The sequence below is a fragment of the Amblyomma maculatum genome, chromosome 7, assembly GCF_055883805.1.
Source record: "Amblyomma maculatum isolate TAMU_Amacu chromosome 7, ASM5588380v1, whole genome shotgun sequence".
Taxonomy (NCBI): Eukaryota; Metazoa; Arthropoda; class Arachnida; order Ixodida; family Ixodidae; genus Amblyomma; species Amblyomma maculatum.
Window position 1 is genome coordinate 143,202,441 of NC_139350.1, and position 18,427 is coordinate 143,220,867.

Genomic DNA, 18,427 nt, shown 5'->3' on the forward strand with positions numbered 1-18,427 from the left:
GTCATTGTTGTGAGAGAGAACGGAAAGCGGCTGCCAGCACTGCTTTTGTCGAAATTAGCTAGAACGTCTCAAACTTGACTGGCTAGAAATAGGGCAGCTAACACACGAAGAGAGAGCGTTCTAAAGCAGAAGTACCCTTCCGTGTTCTCTGGGAAATACGGAACGATACAGAAGTTCCAAAGAAAGATCATTCTGAAACCAGGCTCGGTTCTCCCGCCCCCCCCCCCCCTTTTTTTGCCGTGTTAGTCCTCTTTGCACTGCAGAAAAACACGCATGCTGCAGCCCGCAATGCGCAGCGACTGAACAACCCCATTAGTAACGATCTTAAAAGAAGATGGCACCATCAGGTTATCTGGGGACAACTGTGAACCCCTCATTGAAAACTGATCACAGGACGCTGCCCAGACTGGAGGATTGTACACTGCTTCAGCAAGAGGAAAGGTGTTTTTTGTTCTAGACCTTTCTTCGGCGTACCAGCAATTGGCACTGACTCTAGAGTCCCGACCCTTTTTTAACAAATAAACACTAGTCTAGGGTTGTTTGAATTCCAGCTCCTACCTTACGGTGTGGCTAGTGTGTCGGCAATTCAAGTTGGAGGAGGTGGTTCATGGCATCCTGCATATGGGATGTCACATTGATTACACAATCGTGAATGGATATGACATGGCAGCCTGCCAGAAGACACTGGAGCGTGTCTTGCCGCGCCTAAGTGAATATAACATCACTCTCAATCTGGGCAAATGCCGCTCCCTTCAGACGTCAGTCACCTACTTGTGTCACAAGGTAACTGAAGGAAGGTATTTACCCTACGGTTGTCAAGAAAAGGGCAATCTTAAAAGCACTGGAGCCGACCGCTGTCACAGAGCTTAAAGCGTATTTGAGTATGTGGAATCTTATTCCAGATCTCCTAAGAACACCTCAACGGTAGCGGAGCCGCTTTATCGGCTTTTGAAGAACGATGCAAAAAATGGTCGTGGACGAAACAATGCAGCAATGCGTTTAAGGATTCGAAAGCCCCGCTGACCAGCAGTAAGGTGCTGAAATTCAATGATGTCAGCCAACCGCTGGCAATACTTTGCGATTGGTCGCCATACGAGCGGTTATCTTTCACGAGACAGCTGAGGGTGACAAGAAACCAATTGGGTTTGCATCGCGTACGCTCACAGAAGCACAAAAAGTTATGCGCAGTGCGAGTGCGAGGCTTTTGCCTTGATTTTCGGAGTCGAGAATTTCATAGATTCTCTCCGCAGCAATATTGCGGGATCGTCTTTGCGTTGCGGAGCGAGGGTAAACGCCACCTGCCGCAATTACGCCCAGTGATAAGGCTGAAGAAAATTGCGCGTGTCTTTTCTTGTCTTTTCTGCCTGTCTTTTGCCTCTCTTTTCTTGATTATCAAAAGCATATTTGGTCGATCGCTTTCCCGTGACGCACTTATCAAAAGCATATTTGGTCGATTGCTTTCCCGTGACGCACTTATCAGACTCGCGGAAGGCGCTGGGGCTCTCAATAACATTTGCACAAATTATTCGGAGCACAGTTCACAATCGCAGCTGTCGAAGCAGAAGAGCAAGACTAGTGACACAGCGATTGAGCGGCAGCAACGAATATCAAAAGTGGATCCCGGGGAGGAAACCGATGAGCCCCAGGTAGCACAAAGTGGGCTATGAAGGGGGCGCCCTGGTTGGTCCGAGGCAGGCAACGCAGGACAGCCCCGGTGGGCTCAATGTGGGTGCTGAAAGAGGGGCCGACGTAGGCCTGAAGGCGGCTGTCGACAAAACCCCGATGAGCCCCACGATCGGCCGATGCAGGCAGCCGTTGCGGGGCGGCCCACTTTTTTCATGCAGTGCCAAAAGGACACATCCCGCCAGCTGCCTCCGATGGTCCTACTTTGCACAGATTTGGGCTGCCGCTCTGGATGAAAATGAAAATTTATTTTTTATTTCGGTTAGCCCCTCAAATGATGACATAGGACCGATGTGGGTTCTATATCGCAAGCCGCACTTGGGCTTCCTTACATTATTCTCATATGGGTCCGACGCAGATAATTGATGGGAAGCCCTAGTCGGTAAGCCCCTCAGATATTGACATAGGACCGATGCGGGTTCTATAGCGCAAGCCGCACTTGGGCTTGCCCACATTATTTTCATAGGGGTCCGACGCACGTATTTCATGGGAAGCCGTAGTACAAGCTCTCCCAATCAATATTTAAGCACATAATTAGGTAATTATTTTAAACATGCCTGCCCTTTCTAAACAGCCACAGTATTAAATTTTTACAATAATTCATAACATTAATCTAGCCTAAATGACTTCATGTACATCTTGTTCAGGATTTGGATATGTGTGTTCTGAACAGTAAAATTGTGTTGAGAGCTGCATCCTGTCCGCGGCAGCCACATAAGGAGTAACAGTTAGCAATCACTATGTTTTAGTATTTTTAGCGCAATTTGCATGAGCGCGAGAACTAAAGCCCCTTGTAGGTTACTTGAGGGAAAGTGGAATATGAAAAAGAGCTAAATTTGGGCAAGCCCCTGTAAAGCCCAAATGAGGGAACCTCAGCTAAACGCTTTAGATCCCACATGTGCCGTAATGGGGTTGGAAGGCGGGCGTGCCCGCATGGTACTAAAATCGGACCCTTGTGGGGAATTTGAAAGCACGTGCATAAGAAGGTGAGCTCTAGGTTCAAAAACAGCACCCAGCCCAATTGCGGCTGCCCACACAAAACCGCTGTAGGTCCCACATCGGCCTTAATGGGGCTAGAAGGCGTGCGTGCAATGTGCAATCACTCTTTCCATCTTTTATTTGTATAAAACGTTGCCCAAAATTGCTATTATAGATGATTTGTTTAACAGTTGCCATATTTGGTCAGTTAGATATATTCATCATTAACTATTTTTGCCTTTAAATCCGCTCTTCGTCAGTTTTTGTTTTCACACTTATCGTAATTTTCAAGGTAATCTATTCCAGTGTTATCCTTTATATCTTTTTATGAATTGTTTCCTATGTTTTCTTTATGTGATTAGGTGTTTATTCTTTGTTATTACAGCAATAGTGCCTGTACTAATTCATGTTTCATTCGCCCCAACCCACTGATGCGAAATATTGTATAATTTCTGCAACTGCTCAATATGTATTTCTTTTCAATAATCATCATAGGAGGTCCCGTTCCGCAGTCCTTGACTTTGGGACCTCCTTCTGTATTCATGTTTTGTTAACCTTTGAAATACAATAAACTTCAAACTTCAAACTTCAAACATATCTAACCGACTAAAAATGGCAACTGTTAAACAAATCATCTATAACAGCAATTTTGGGCAACGTTTACAACAAATAAAAGATGGAAAGAGTGACTGCACATTGCACGCACGCCTTCTAGCCCAATTACGGCCGATGTGGGACCTACAGCGGTTTTTTGTGGGCAGCCGCAATTGGGCTGGGTGTTGTTTTTGAACCTAGAGCCCACCTTCTTATGCACGTGCTTTCAAATTCCCCACAAGGGTCCGATTTTGGTACCATGCGGGCACGCCCGCCTTCCAACCCCATTACGGCTGATGTGGGATCTAAAGCGTTTAGCTGAGGTTCCCTCATTTGGGCTTTACAGGGGCTTGCCCAAACTCAGCTCTTATTCATATTCCACTTGCCCTCAAGTAACCTACAAGGGGCCGATTGGGGCAGCATTTGGGCAGGACCGTTTTCTTGCCCCACTACGGCCGATGTAGGTACCACAGAGATTTAATGGGTGCAGCCTTAATTGAGATGTATGAGGGCTTTCCCATAAGAGCCCGCATTTAGTTTGGATTGCCCTAAAATATCGGACAAGGAACCCTTGTGGTCTGGATGCAGGAATGTGCTCTGCATTAGCCCGAGCAACGCTGCTATGGGACCCATGCAGGAACAACAGGGGCAAGCCCATATGGGGCTTATCCATTTTTGCTCCATCAGGGACCGATGCAGGTTTTATGATGGTTGCCCCAGCCCCAATTGCCTACATCGGACCTACTGGAGCCCCACGTTCTGTGCTACCTGTGGTCATGCCTGACAGTGAAGAAGGGCTAGGCATGCGCAAAGCTTGCTTCAGATGCAATTTCCATTAGCCTGGTGATCAGGCGCAATTGCGGCAGAAGGTGCAGCAATGCAGTGCTCCATCGCTCCACCACGCGCTGAAGATCCTGCAATTTTTGCCGCTGACAGTACCTGTAAGGCCGAGATATCACCATATAAACAGATCACCAGCCACTAATTGGTCACGATAAACGTGTGCGGCCGCACGGATGCAGCGCTGAGCTATAATGCTTAAAGCTTACGGGTAGTACGAACTGAGGTTTAGGAAAGAGAGAAATGCGGAAGGGGCAGACGCCTTCTCAAGGTTGCCCCAGGTAATACGCGTGGAAGACGAGTAATCGGAATTTCTACCGGTGTTTCAATGCCTTCCGCTGACACTATCGAGATAGCAACCGCCTCAAAGCGAACCTAAAGCTGAGTCTGGCGGCACACTTCACTTTTAACGGTTGGCTCAGCCAGTATGCAGATGATTTTGAAGTATATTACGTTCTTCGCGACGAGCTATCGCTGCAGCAAGTGTGCGTGACTAGGGTTGTAAAAGTGATAATCCCAGAACAGCTGAGGGAACGCGTGCTGATCATGCTACATGAGGAGCCCCTGGGTGTCAGCTGCATGAAGAGGCTCACGAGAACATTTGTCTATAGGCTCGGGCTCGATTTAGTAATTGAACAGTACGTGCAGAGATGCAAAATCTGCCAAGCAGTTCAGTCTGCTTTCCGGCAGATCCCTCTTCACCCATGGCCATACCTTATACATTGCTGGTCTCACCCTGTACATTACTGGTCTCGCGTGCAAGAGAATTTTGCGCAGAACGAAAAGAATGTGTTCCTTGTACTGATAGAGCCGTTCTCAATATTGATTGAAGTATGGACAATGCCATTGGCGTCCACATGATAAACCATTGATAAATTTAGGGGTGTTTCCGCTGCTTACGGCTTCCTTGAATTATATGGTGAGCGACAACGGGCCACAGTTTACGGCAGTTCAGTTCGCCAACTTCCGGAGTACCAACAGCTTAAAACACGTTCATACCCTTAAGTGTGCGGCATCCAAAGGGGCTATAGAACGGATGGTACAAACCGCGAAAAAGGCTTAGCTGAAGCAGGTGTAGTTGTAAGTGAGGCGTTGCATACGAAGCCGACGATGCGAAGAAGAATTGAAAGCTTCCTCATGGCCTATCTCAACACACCAAGTAGTGTCACGGGCAAGCACCCTCGGAACTTTATTTTGAAGCGCCAGCCACGTGTCAAGCTTTCCTTAATAAAGCCTAATTTTGCAAAAAATCAAGGAACAAAAACTGGAGCAATTGTAGGCAGAAAGTCATTTGGCTCGTGAGAAAGAATGCGTTCGTTGTAGGGGCCGTGGTTTTGTGAAAACTGTGCGGTAAGTGTGTAGCCTGGTAATAAGGTGTGCCCCAGGTTGTCAGCGCTCTGGCGTATGCGGTGAAAATGCGCGATAAGTCCTCATCAACCCCAGTTATACTCTTCCGCACAAGGATGTGGGCACAGAACCAACCCGACCGTAGAAGTCACCATCCCGGCCTGATACGGAACAGTCACCGCCGCCTTCGGAGTCAGCGGCGCAGCTCGAGCGCCTGACGAACTAATACAGCCGACGACGGTGGAGCCTACCCCACCGAACTTAGCGAGGCTCCCTTGGCCAATCCGTCAACACCAGTCAGCGCTACGTAGACGTAGTAGGAGTGCTCGCGTGCGAAAACATCCATACTGGTTTCGACATGAGATCTTTTGAGTGACTGCTTATTACTGTATTAAGCGGGAAAGAGAGTGAAAGCGCAGGAAGTCAGCCAACATACACACTTTTGTATCGAGCGACCATCTCTTAGCGTAGCCCATATGACGCCACTTATCTCTACATTTACATACGGCCACTCGGAATAAAATGAGCCATTTTCTCCACTGCATGCTTCGGACCTGATGTTATCCCACCTTTCACACTGATTTGTGTTCGATAAGAATTCCCTCTGGATATTTGGACCAATCTTACAAAATACACGACAGACCCGTATCACGCCGCAGATATTTGTACAAAATCATCCTTGTATTTAGTTCCACGCTCAACGTCTTTTTTCCGGCTCCAGACTGAAAGAGATAGGGGCCAAAAATCTCACATCACGTGGATAATCCCCGCAGCCCAAGCATACTTAGTCCCTGGAAGCTTGAAATGCGACTTGACATCAGGCTTATACTGCGCGCAGCAACAAAATTCACATCATAAAAAAACTCTTTCACGCTTAAGAACCCCGCTACAGAGGGTCCACATCGGGCCCCCGTTTCGGTGATGCCGTACATCAAGAGTTCCGCTAAATGCGAAAAACGTGATGGGCGTTCGAACCACGACCTCCGTTTATAGAGGAGGTCGTGGTTTGGACCAACTTTACTAGATTAGCTTCAGTTGTCAAATTCGGCAGCTTTGCGCGGAACCACTACCTGTCCATGCCATCATGGCGCAGTAGTGGCGGCTTGATTTAATGTTTGCTTATCCGGAGGGCAGGATGAAATGCGCCGTGCAGAGTTGGCTTACCCTGTTTGCTTCGTTCTGCGTACGCGCGTGAATGCGTGCTTGTGTGTGTGTGTGTGTGTGTGTGTGTGTGTGTGTGTGTGTGTGTGTGTGTGTGTGTGTGTGTGTGTGTGTGTGTGTGTGTGTGTGTGTGTGTGTGTGTGTGTGTGTGTGTGTGTGTGTGTGTGTGTGTGTGTGTGTGTGTGTGTGTGTGTGTGATGTGTGTGTGTGTGTGTGTGTGTGTGTGTGTGTGTGTGTGTGTGTGTGTGTGTGTGTGTGTGTGTGTGTGTGTGTGTGTGTGTGTGTGTGTGTGTGTGTGTGTGTGTGTGTGTGTGTGTGTGTGTGTGTGTGTGTGTGTGTGTGTGTGTGTGTGTTAGTGCATCTGTGCCTGATCTGTCGATAAGTGCGGGATTGTGCGTGCATCTGTCAGTTTGCGCTTATGTGGGCACACGTGTTTTCACGTCTGTGTTTGCATGTACTTATATTCGTGTGTGTGGGCATATGCTTCTCCATGTGTGCATGTGTGGGTGGGCGTGTGCGCGCGTATGTGCGTCTGGCTGAGTAAGTGCGTGTATATGAGTACGTGCGTGTGCATGCAAGTGTGAGTGCATGCATGCTGTGTGCGTGTGGTGGGGAAGTATGTGCGTGCATGCTTGGGGATGGGTATCACGCGGCTGAGTGTATGCGCTTGTATTTGTGTGTGCGGGTGTGCGTGTAAGTGCCTCTGTGAGTGAGTGCCTGCGTGTATGTCAGTGTGTGGTAGCGTGAAAATGCTTGCTTATGCAGATGTGCATGTATGGTGGTTGTGTGCGTGCGTGTGAGTGAATGCGTGTTGGGATGTGAAGGGGAGGGGGGGGGAACGCGTGTGTTTGCAAGTGCGGATGTGTGTGCGTATATGCGTGTGATGGTGGGCGCGTGTGTGTGCGTTTGCATGAGCGTGTGGTTAGTGTATGCGCATTTGTGTGAGTGTCTGTGTGTGCGTTTGTGAATGGCCGTGTGTTGACATGCCTGTATAGGTTGAGTGCTTGAGTTGCTTTCAGGAGTCTGGTGCATGCATTATGAAATCTTATTCATAACGCTGTCATTTTTAAGATAGCTTCCTGAAACCCGAGTGGCAGTGTAGTCTTCAAGCAAAACAAGCGAGCAGACATCCCAAGACGCCGTAGGTGGGTGCCACTTTGGCTTTAGTGTCTCCGCCATCTGGTGCCTTGCAGAAGAATGAAAGCATCGGCAGTAAGGAACGCGGCCGGGCTCGTGTTTAACAACTGAAGCTAGGAGCATGATTTAGCCTTCTCTCGAATTCTTCCATCGCGATCTGGGGAAGAGGAGTGCGCTGTGCACCAGAATATAGTGTGCTTCAGATTAATATATACATATAATACTTTGAGACGCCGTGAAAAATGTTAGCGCTATCTTAAGAGGTGTGCTTAGAGGCAAGACGGATATTAGGTTGGTTTGTGGGGTTTAACGTCCCAAAGCAACTCGGGCTACGAGATACGCCGTAGTGGAGGACTCCGGAAATTTCGACCACCTGGGGTTCTTTATCCTGCACTGACATCGCACAGCACGCGGGCGCCTTGGTTTTCGCCTCCATTGAAAAGCAAGCTGCCGCCTAGGCCGGGATTCTATCCCGCGTCCCTGGGAACAGTAGTCGAGCGCCGTAACCACTGCGCCACCCCAGTGGGGCGGCAAGACGGATATTATTTGCGCGATGAAGTGCAATGAATAGTTTACGAGTAGTTAATTACATTTTTAATTTTTGACTTCAAGTAGCAATGTTGTAATTTCGAAACTGATTTTCTACGCTGAAGGCTAGCCCAGGTTGTAAAATTCCTCACTCGGCAATATTTTCCGATACATCGAGCGATAAAATATAGTACGATTTGACGGCTCGTTAAGTTAACTTTGCCGAACTGGGAAATGTGAAAATTACATATGTGTGGCGTTCTATTATCGTATTAATCACGTTCAAAGTCTTCCACCTCACAAAATGAGCAAGTTGCGCCGGTACTTAGTATTAGCCGCGCATTTTATTGATGTGCAACGTGTTAAGCCAGCTGAAACTTTCGTAAGCGTTTTGTTCAAGCTCGATTCCATGCAACATAAAGCATAGTACGAAAATTAAAAAATTGGCTTCACGCTCAATTTGGATGCCTTACGACTTCGTAATTTAGTGACTTATCCCAACCACAAAGTACAAAAGTTTAATACTCGTCTTTTTGTCGCACCGTAACACGTGAATGATCTCTCCTATACACCACTTATGAACTGCAGTGACCGAAAAAGTATTGTTTTGGGCGTCGAAAAAAGAAACCTGTGCTAAATTATTGCGCATCACCTGGTTAACCTGTCAAGTGGACAATAAGACGAATTTCTCGCATGATTTTTTGACAAGAATGGAGGCAACCTGTAGCCACCAGCCTCGCTCTAATTAAAGCAATGAAGGCTACTCACTTTTGCGACCAGGTCACGCGCGTGCTCATTCATGTGCGCCGGGAAGCGGATGAGGCCATTCCTTATGCCTCGCCGGGTGACGATGGAATTTGATGCTTGGAAAGGAGCGCGTCCAACAAGCGCCTCGTAAATGAACACGCCAAGACTCCACAGGTCGATCCTTTCATCGTAGGCATTTCCTCTGATCATTTCAGGTGCAAGATAATTAAGCGTACCACAGAATGTCCTCCTCCTGCAGGTGACATTGCAAGCGTGAACTACATTCAGCATTTACGCCTCGAAATAAGGCACGCTCATTCCTTAGCTACTGTTAGTCATATGCTGAAACCAATCACTAGCTTGGACTAGTTTTCCAGCATCTGCGGCTATCACGACTAATCGCTCGAAGGCAGTTTCAGCCCCACCTTTTATCATTAGTTGTTACGGGAGAGCTAACGTTGCTTGAATTTATGACACACTGGCTAATCGAAGGACAAAGCAGCCCTTACAGAAGCGGTAAATGCAAGCTAGCGGAGTCCGATTAAAGTGTTGTCTACATTTATTACCTTGAAACTTCATTTCTTTCTCGACCTAACAGATTAGTTTGAGACAAACCGGTTTTCCTGACTGCATACCACGCCGAACATAACTAAAAACAGCGCCAGAGCACTGTTTTCAGATATAGCCACAGCAGACGACCGGTAATGAAAGCTGGCCGGTGTGCTCACCTCTGAGAGGCCGGTGATTGCACCGATAAACCGAAATCGGCCAACTTCACATCGCCGTTTACACCCAAAAGAACGTTTTCTGGTTTTATGTCTCGATGGATCACGTTCCTTGCATGACAGTACTGCAAGGCGTGGCACAACTGGTAGGCATACTGCAGGAGAGGCATAGAGAGGAGTGCTTTTCACCAGCGGCAAGAGCGACGTACGCAGCGCAATAGAAAGCACGAAGTATACGAAGGTTTAAAAGAGGCAACGAGATCTTTTGATAGCGATGGGGAGAAGCCAGTTTCCGACTGAACGGCCAAAAATCTTTTACGAGTGTTCACAGCGCTACTGTCATTGTGCAGGCAACAAATCACTCAAAAAAAGCCAATCAATCGAAATCTGAGCCTCTTACAAACCACACAGGAACACATGGATTATCTCAAGGCATTTTAATTGTCTACTGCTTATGCTCCATATCCAACGAAGCATTTCAGTCACAAGGCACAAATATTTTTCGGCTCTCGTGCATCGTGGTGAGCTTGCATGGGACATGCAACCTACAGACTCTGTGTCTCTCTAGTTATGTTTTGCTAATGCTGCAGACCATTGGTTTAGCATGAGTCACCTTTCAGGGAATGATTTATAAGATACCCGATACGAGCACCATTCCCCGTGAGTGCACCTCATAAAACTACCTGCCCAGTTTTAGTCATTCACACTGAAGGCTTCAGTTCTGACGGGCGGGATGACTGAGCTTTACAAAACCCGAAGAAACTCTCGATCCAGTTCGGCTTTCCAAGTAACAATAATTGACTGCGCATACTTCTTGTCATGACTTATTATTTCATTCTTTAAACCACGCTCGCACCGTAAACACTTAGAGTAAGTGTTACATGCCTTACTTTAAAGGTTATTGCCTCTAAAATCACGTATTCGAAGCTGACATGTCTGAAAGCATAAGAGTTTATTTAATGTTACACAAAACGATCAACTTAGGGCACTTTGAAGAAAGCAAAGAAGGACTGACTGAAGCCGTAAAGGTAGAACGAGAGAAAGAAGATGGTTTACACGGTATGAAGAAGCACTGAACAAGGGTAAGTGGGGTACGCCTCAGTTCGCAGGTCGAGCCAACGTTTCGACAGGTGGACTTGTCTTCGTCTGGGCCCAGACGAAGACAAGTCCATTTGTCGAAATGTTGGCTCGACCTGCGAACTGAGGCGTACCCCACTTACCCTTGTTCAGTGCTTCTTCATACCGTGAAGCCGTAAAGGAAACATGACTCTGAGCATATCGGTGCGCTGAACGTTATTAAAGCTACCGGACCTTTTGTCCTCGAGGCCGGAGAAGTAATACCAGTAAAACCAGCAATACCCCTCGAACATCATCGAGTATTAGCCTCTTCTTGCTGACACAGTCATTATGGTCCCCAAGGAAACAGTTCTGCGAACCAGAGCTAGCATCACGTGCACCAGAAGAATGGCATATCTGACACACGCAAAACCGCTTTAAACAATGGTGTCTCTATTGAAGCGGAACATTCCTCGTTTCTTGTAGTTTGCGGCTGCTGCTTAAACGCAACGTTTGACGAATTATGAAGGTTATAACCGTGATACTTTCGGAACCAGCCGAGCGGAAGTATCTCAAACGGGACACTGGGAAGGAAAGCAAAATTTGCTATTTTAGGATGAAAGTCTACCCTTGTAAAGTAGCGTGAGCGCGGCTGTTTCGTGTATATAAATTATTGTCTGTTCTCAAACGTTTAGCGCTGTAATGTTATTAAATATTGCCACAAGTGTTATTCAAGAGAAGCAAAATTTAAACTTCAAACGAACGTTGACTAATGATGTACGCATATGTGGGCCCATCAGGTGTATTTCTAGTGCATCTTCGGCAATTCGCCAGACAAAAGATAAAATTTATGATATTCCTATCGTGAAAAATAAGTCATGAATCAGTGAGTAGAAAACCTGTCATTTCACTGAGATTGAATTCGAGATTAAAAAGGCTTTGCTTGTCCTCAGAAGTGTGTACAACCCTCACAGCGTTTACTGTGTAAACAACACGCTCAGGTAATCGTGCAAATAAATGCCCATAGGTGAGTGAGTGCACTCCTTTGCTAGCGGTGTGGTGGTACACCCGAAATTATATCCAGAGAGTACGGACAAAGACCATGCTTAACAAATTTGCAGCAAATTTACTAGCCAGCGAGTGCAGCTAAATGATTCCTTATGACCGACAGTAGTGACGCAAATATATGCACGCTCAATTATATAGCTTTTGTAGTAAACGGGGATATAGCGAACTTATTAAAGAAATGTCTCCAGTCAACACTCTTTTTCGGTCAGGGCCGCTCCCAAAATAGTTGGCTGCCACAGTTGTGATGCCACATCCGGGAAATGTCACGCCTGCCTACTTCCCAAGGCATTTTTCCCAATGTATGCACTCCGAGGTGAGGGGAAACGTGTGCTTACGACCAGCTACTCTTCTCTTGAGAATGTTCCACACGTGGTCACGAGATCCAAGCTGACTTGAGACATGTGTGCATTCAATGAAGCTGGGATTGGAACGCTGTATGTGACCTTTGGAGTGGGTTTTAGAATGTCTCAAAGCAGTACCCATATACAGACAAGGACTCCGCAAGTACTAGAGGTAGTGTACCTGAAGCAATCATGTACAGTCGGTATTCTTCTAGCTTTCAGTTCCTTGCTGAGGGCGAATTTTCTGGAAGTTTACTGGTAGCTACCACCCGTGTTCCAAACCTTACTGTTTTGGCTGATATATTCTCTGATTTCTGCTTGCTTCTTCCGCAGCTGGAATCTTTTATTCCAAAGGTAAATTCTTGTTCCCGCTAAAATAGGCTCATGAATTGACATGCTGTGCTGAACGATTCGTTTCATACAATTACAGCTATTCTTGATGACTCAGTTTAAACTTTACAGATAATTGATTTCAAAACCGGGAGAGACACGTCAGTGCTGACTGCGCAAGTGGATTGCACAATAAGGCGGACATAATCATGTAATACTGTGAAATTTAATACGATTAAATCATACTGCGCAATAATATTTACGTTCCATTTCATGGCAAAATAACATAATGCCAAATCAAGGACCGCTGATATCGGAGGCGAATTCTGCTCTTAATTATATTCAGAAGTGCATATTTGAGATGGTTTTGTCTCGTTATAACATAACATCGCAGCGCGGGTTACCGTTGCCGAAGTGAAGCTCCCTTCTTCGTGATGTACACCAGCGCAATGTGTATAGCATACATACAAAATGCGAGGGACGCCTTTTTATTATTGTTGATGCGGAAAAGACAACTCTACCAGCCTTCAATTAAGTATTTTCTTGTTCGTTGTTTCCAGCAACATTGTTGACTGCAGAACATTACTTGCAATGCCTCGGTTCTCAAGGCCTTGACATTCGCAGCGCCACCTTGCTCCGTAAAATTAAAACAAGGGTTTTTTGGTTATAGTAGTTACCTGTCAAATTACTGATTGACCAGTATCAGATGCACAATGTCCGTATTGATGTGGAATCCACTTATGCTATTGCGCTGACCCAGGTAGCACAGAATGTGGGGCCCCAGTAGGTCCGTTGTAGGTAAATGGGGCTGGGGCAACCATCATAAAACCTGCAGCGGTCCCCAATGGGGCAAATGTGGGCAAGCCCCATCTGGGCTTGCCCCTGTTCCTCCTCAATGGGTCCCATAGCGGCGTTTCTTGGGCTAATGCAGAGCACATTCCTGCATCCAGACCACAAGGGTCCCTTGCCGGATATTTGAGGGCAATCCAAGCTAAATGTGGGCTTTTTATGGGAAAGCCCTCATAGATCCGAAATGAGGCCGCCCCCATTAAATCATTGTGGGACCAACATCGGCCGTAGTGGGGCAAGAAAATGGACATGCCCACATGCTGCCTCAATCGGCCCCTTGTAGGTTACTTGAGGGCAGGTGAAATATGAATAAGGGCTCAATTTGGGCAAGCCCTCGTGAAGCCCAAATGCGGCAGCCTTAGCTAAACCGCTTTAGGTCCCACATAGGCTGTAATGGGGCTGGAAGGCTGGCGTGCCCGCATGGTACCAAAATCGGTCCTTTGTGGGGACTTTGAAGGCCCGTGCAACAGCAGGTGGGCTCTAGGTTCAAAAACAACGTCCAGCCCAATTGGGGCTGCCCACATAAAACTGCTTTTTATCCCACATGGGCCGTAATGGGGCTGGAAGGCGGGAGGGCCCACATGATACCAAAATTGATCCCTTGTGGGGAATTTGAAGGCACGTGCAACAGCAAGTGGGCTTTAGGTTCAAAACCAACATCCAGCCCAATTGGGGCTGCCCACACAAAACCGCTGTAAGTCCCACATCAGCCGTAATGGGGCTAGAAGGCGTGCGTGCAATTGCGTAATCATTGTTTCCAACCTTTATTTGCATTAGATGTTGCCCTAAATTACTATTATAGGTGATTTGTATAACAGTTGTTGCCATGCTTAGTCGATTAGAATTTTACATGGCTCTAGTTCTCGCGCTCATGCAAATCGCGCTACAAATACTAAAACAAACTGATTGCTAACTGTTGCTCCTAATGTGATTGCTGTGGATAGCCTGCAACACTCTGCACAAAACTACTGCTCAGAGCACACATCTCCATAGCCTGAATAAGATGCAGATGAAGTCATTTAGGCTAGATTAATGTTAAGAATTATTGTAAAATTTATTATTGTGGCTCTTTAGAAAGGGCAGACATGCATAAAATAATTACTTAATTATGTGCATAAATAATGATTGGGAAAACTTGGACAAGGGTTTCCCATCAATTTCCTACGTCGGACCCCTATGAGAATAATGTGGAAAAGCCCAAGTGCGGCTTGCGCTATAGAGCCCGCATCGGTCCTATGTCATTATCTTAGGGGCTAACCGAAATAAAAAAAAATAAATGTTCATCCAGAGCGGTATCCCGAATCTGTCCAAAGTAGGACCATCGTGGGAAGTTGGCGGGATGTGCCCTTTTGGCAATGCGGGAAAAATGGGGGCAGCCCCGCAAGGGCTGCCTGCATCGGTCCCTAGTGGGTCCCATCGGGGCTTAGCCGACAGCCCCCTTCATGCCTACGTCGGCCCCTCTTGCAGCACCCACATTGAGCCCACCGGGACTGACTTGCATTGCCTACATTGGACCCACCAGGGGCCCCCCTTCATAGCCCACTTTGTGCTACCTGGGGACGTATATCTCCTAGGTACTAAATATTATTTAAATCGTAAAAAACACCCTCTTTAAACCCCCCCCCCCCTTCCACCCCTTTCATAATGCAAAAACTACTGTCACAAAACGTTAAGTGGACCTAAGGCTATCGCGGAACCTTGCCAAGCCATTCCGCATGTTTGCTCAATATTTTTCGGCCATTCACTAATCATGTTCGCAATTTGTAATTGGCCACTCAGTAATATACATCACTTTATGCTAACGGTTTATGTTATTTTTCACTCCATTTCATATTTCTTTTCGAATGAAACGTAATTCTGTGAGCGTCAAGAAGGGACCCTCCTCGTCCCATTCGAATATATCCTTGAAAACCAAAACCCTAACGCAGCTGCTAAAGTTAAGGTGAGAAAAACTATATACATACAATGCTACGTGTGCATGTGTGCGTTCGCGTACTGTACCCCAGACTCACGACATCTTTATCGCAACATTCTACAACAGAATTACCACGCTGCTGTTAACGACTCATAGGAATCAGCCTCATGATTTGTGAACATGACGAGGGAACTTTTTACCTAACATTAAAAACAGTGCCTGGGAAAAGTGGCATGACAGAGACGTGATGCGGGCTATCAGTACAATAAAAGGTGGGGTAGTGCACTCACAGTAGCCACTTCCTTGTCAGTTAGGCGTTCCTCTTCAATGATCTTTTCAAACACCGATCCATTGGGGGCAAATTCCAGTATTAGGAACACCCTGGTGTCATCGTGGAACCAGTTGAAAAGGCACAGTATGTTAGGGTGCCTGCAATAGGTTGGACAAAGTAGCCGCTGAGCATATTTGTGAACAGTGGCGGTGTACAACACAATACTGCATGGCACGGGTCGTTTGTACCGAAAACTGCATACAGTATGTTGCGCAAATGGAAGTCCTTTTATCATACAATTAAACATTTTTGTTTTAATTTATAGTATTACCAATCTGGTGCGTGTAAACTCGAATATTGAGTGCGGCGAAATTGAAATTAAACAGTAACCAGAAAATGGAATACAAAAGGCACTCACAACTGATCTGACACAGAAAACGAGAGAACAAAAATGGGCTCTTAGCAAGCGTTTTTACTTTGGCAAGCTCATGAGGGCCTTCAGGAGTGTTTGACGCAGGATTTCTCGCGTAAGAAACAACGATCACGCAACCAATGGGCCTGGCTATCTCGCTGGCGCTGACTCATTGCATTATCGAGGAAGGACCACGCAAATTTAAATATAAGCAACCACAGTGACACGCAGAACTATGACTTCCCTGGTTTCTTAAAGGAAAGTTGAATAGTTTTAAGGGAATCCAACACGATTTCAACACGTGCAGATTAGCACTTGTAGGTAAACCGTAATTTTTTTTCAGTAGCATATACATTGGAAGTGGCGTTAGAGCCCATTATTGCTGAAATAATATGCAGGCTTCGCACAGAACCTGACTATTGCAGAGAAGCTGGTAATCGCGTAAACATTTGTGCGAGTTAAGATCATCGCATCTTTCGCTTGCGCTTTGCTGGGCGCATTTTGGTCGGTCTAAGGAGGCTTCAGAAGCACTAGTTTCCTTCACTAGAGCAGTCGCTTGCGAGACGCAAATGCATCGCTTCAGTGAATACGTCATTCATGGCTTTCATCTGCTGCTGCGCGCTGCTAACAAGACTGAACGCCGCAGCACAATAATATGACAATGACCTGGCCATTCTAAATGTTATGACAAAACACCATGTCTCGCATTCTTTGCACTTCAGCTTCGCACATAGGACTCCTTTAAACTCGTAGAAGTTTAAAAATTTCTTGAAAGCATTTTACCCGAACTCAGACATTTTCTGCACACTAATGGCCGACCTGCATGGACTGAAAAACTTTAGAATATCTGGACAACTTCACCCGGCGACGTCTCCGATGCACGAACGGCGCGAAGAAATGGTGCTCGTGCCCGATATAGACTGGTCAGATATTTTCGTCCGGCAGCCGCTGCTTCGCCACGTCCGATCTACGTAATCCAATCAGCGCAAAGAAATGGTTCTTGTAGCTCCGCCCTCTACAGTGGCCGCCGCCACCGGCCGGCTTCGTTCTGTTGCGAGTACATTCTTGCAAATATCGTGAAAAGAAGCATTTCTTATGGAATGAATGGACACGTTTCTGATGGAGCATAGTCAAATGTAGGATCGAAGCTAGCACGTGTCCTTGCAGCGGGCGGCGCTTGGCTTGAAAAAACTTCCGATGCCGAGCGCCAGGGCGGTGACTTCTCAGGTGAAGTGCATGCAAGTGGTCCCTTCCTGCATGATTCAGTGACTAGCTTATTTTAATGCAAACGGCGTATAAAATCCCTACAGTTACTGTTCTCTCGTCGGTTGCGATGCGGAAGCATTTACAAGATTCCAATACGAGTAAATATGCACCGGCGGTCTACATTGTCATGCCTAGTGGCAGGATTTCTTCACCCGTTGCTGCCGCGGTAGTGGGCACGAGCAAGGTTAAAACCAAGAGAGGTGTACAACACCACTGATATGTCTTGTAAGGTTTAAGGGAAGAAAAAGCTTACGACGAATATAAAAACAAACTCTTGTGACAAGAGCCAAGAAAGTAGTGACCGCTACCCGAAGCAGATCACTGTGTACGTGCTATCCCTTAGTGTGCTGTAGCCGTTTCTTTTACATCTGGGAGCACGGGCGGTACAGTGCTTCAGTGTGCTAGTCTTGGGAGCGGCAATCTACGGACGGCTTCACACTGCGCGCTTCGCCCGACGACGGCACGCCAGCGGAATTTCCTCCTTGGAGGATCGTGCAAAGATTTCGCGGCAGCGCTCCGTGCTCGATTTTTCTCCGGGAGGATTTCGGAGGGACAGTTCGCCCCTTGGAGCTGCCTTTAAGGTGCTACATTATTGTAAATATACGACGTGAGTAGCCGGACAGAGTGCGCCCCTTGCCTACCGTGATTTTATGGTGTGATTATATGAAAAAAAAAGTTCATTATTTATTTTGAACTTGATGGTAAACTGTTATGCGTAGAGATTGAACTCAAGTAGTCACTAGGGATATATAGGAATTCAAGGACACACTAGGGATATATAAAACGAAGTAAATTTTGTTTTCGCCGCCTTTTTGTTTTTGGTGGTTGGTTCGCCGACCAATCCCCTTTTTATGTTTTTTTTTTTATGGAATATTCAACTGCCCGGCTCAAGCACAGGGAAAAGGTAAGTACTTTTTTATGCACCCCAAGCTTACATGACGCCTATGAATAAGGGCATATATAAGTTAATCTGTACTGGAACCCTTAGCTGCCATCTCAGAACGAAGAAGTCCATGGATAATCATATTTTAAAGGCGAAAACAAAACAAATAAGAAACGGGAAAAAGTCAGCAGCACAAACAAGTGAAACTGAACAAAAGCACGAAGTCGCTCAAAAATACTCAAATTTGGAAGAAAAGCATGCCAGGGTCATATTAACGACCACATTAACGTTTGTGA

General features: G+C 46.5%; 1 protein-coding gene and 1 long non-coding RNA gene across 2 annotated transcripts in view; one reads left to right on the top strand and one right to left on the bottom strand.

The window, feature by feature from the left end:
* The window catches only part of LOC146184898 (uncharacterized), a 218,708-nt gene that overhangs the window by 109,763 nt on the left and 90,518 nt on the right, over nt 1-18,427 (top strand). The gene's annotated exons all lie outside the window — the stretch shown is intronic.
* The window catches only part of LOC146184900 (aurora kinase C-like), a 91,380-nt gene that overhangs the window by 57,948 nt on the left and 15,005 nt on the right, over nt 1-18,427 (bottom strand). Inside the window, exons 6-8 of the mRNA XM_084609557.1 lie at nt 15,590-15,728; nt 9,744-9,895; nt 9,037-9,265 (exon numbers count right to left, since the gene is read on the bottom strand). Coding sequence (XP_084465683.1) covers nt 9,037-9,265; nt 9,744-9,895; nt 15,590-15,728 — 520 coding nt within the window. The remainder of the gene's footprint in view (nt 1-9,036; nt 9,266-9,743; nt 9,896-15,589; nt 15,729-18,427) is intronic.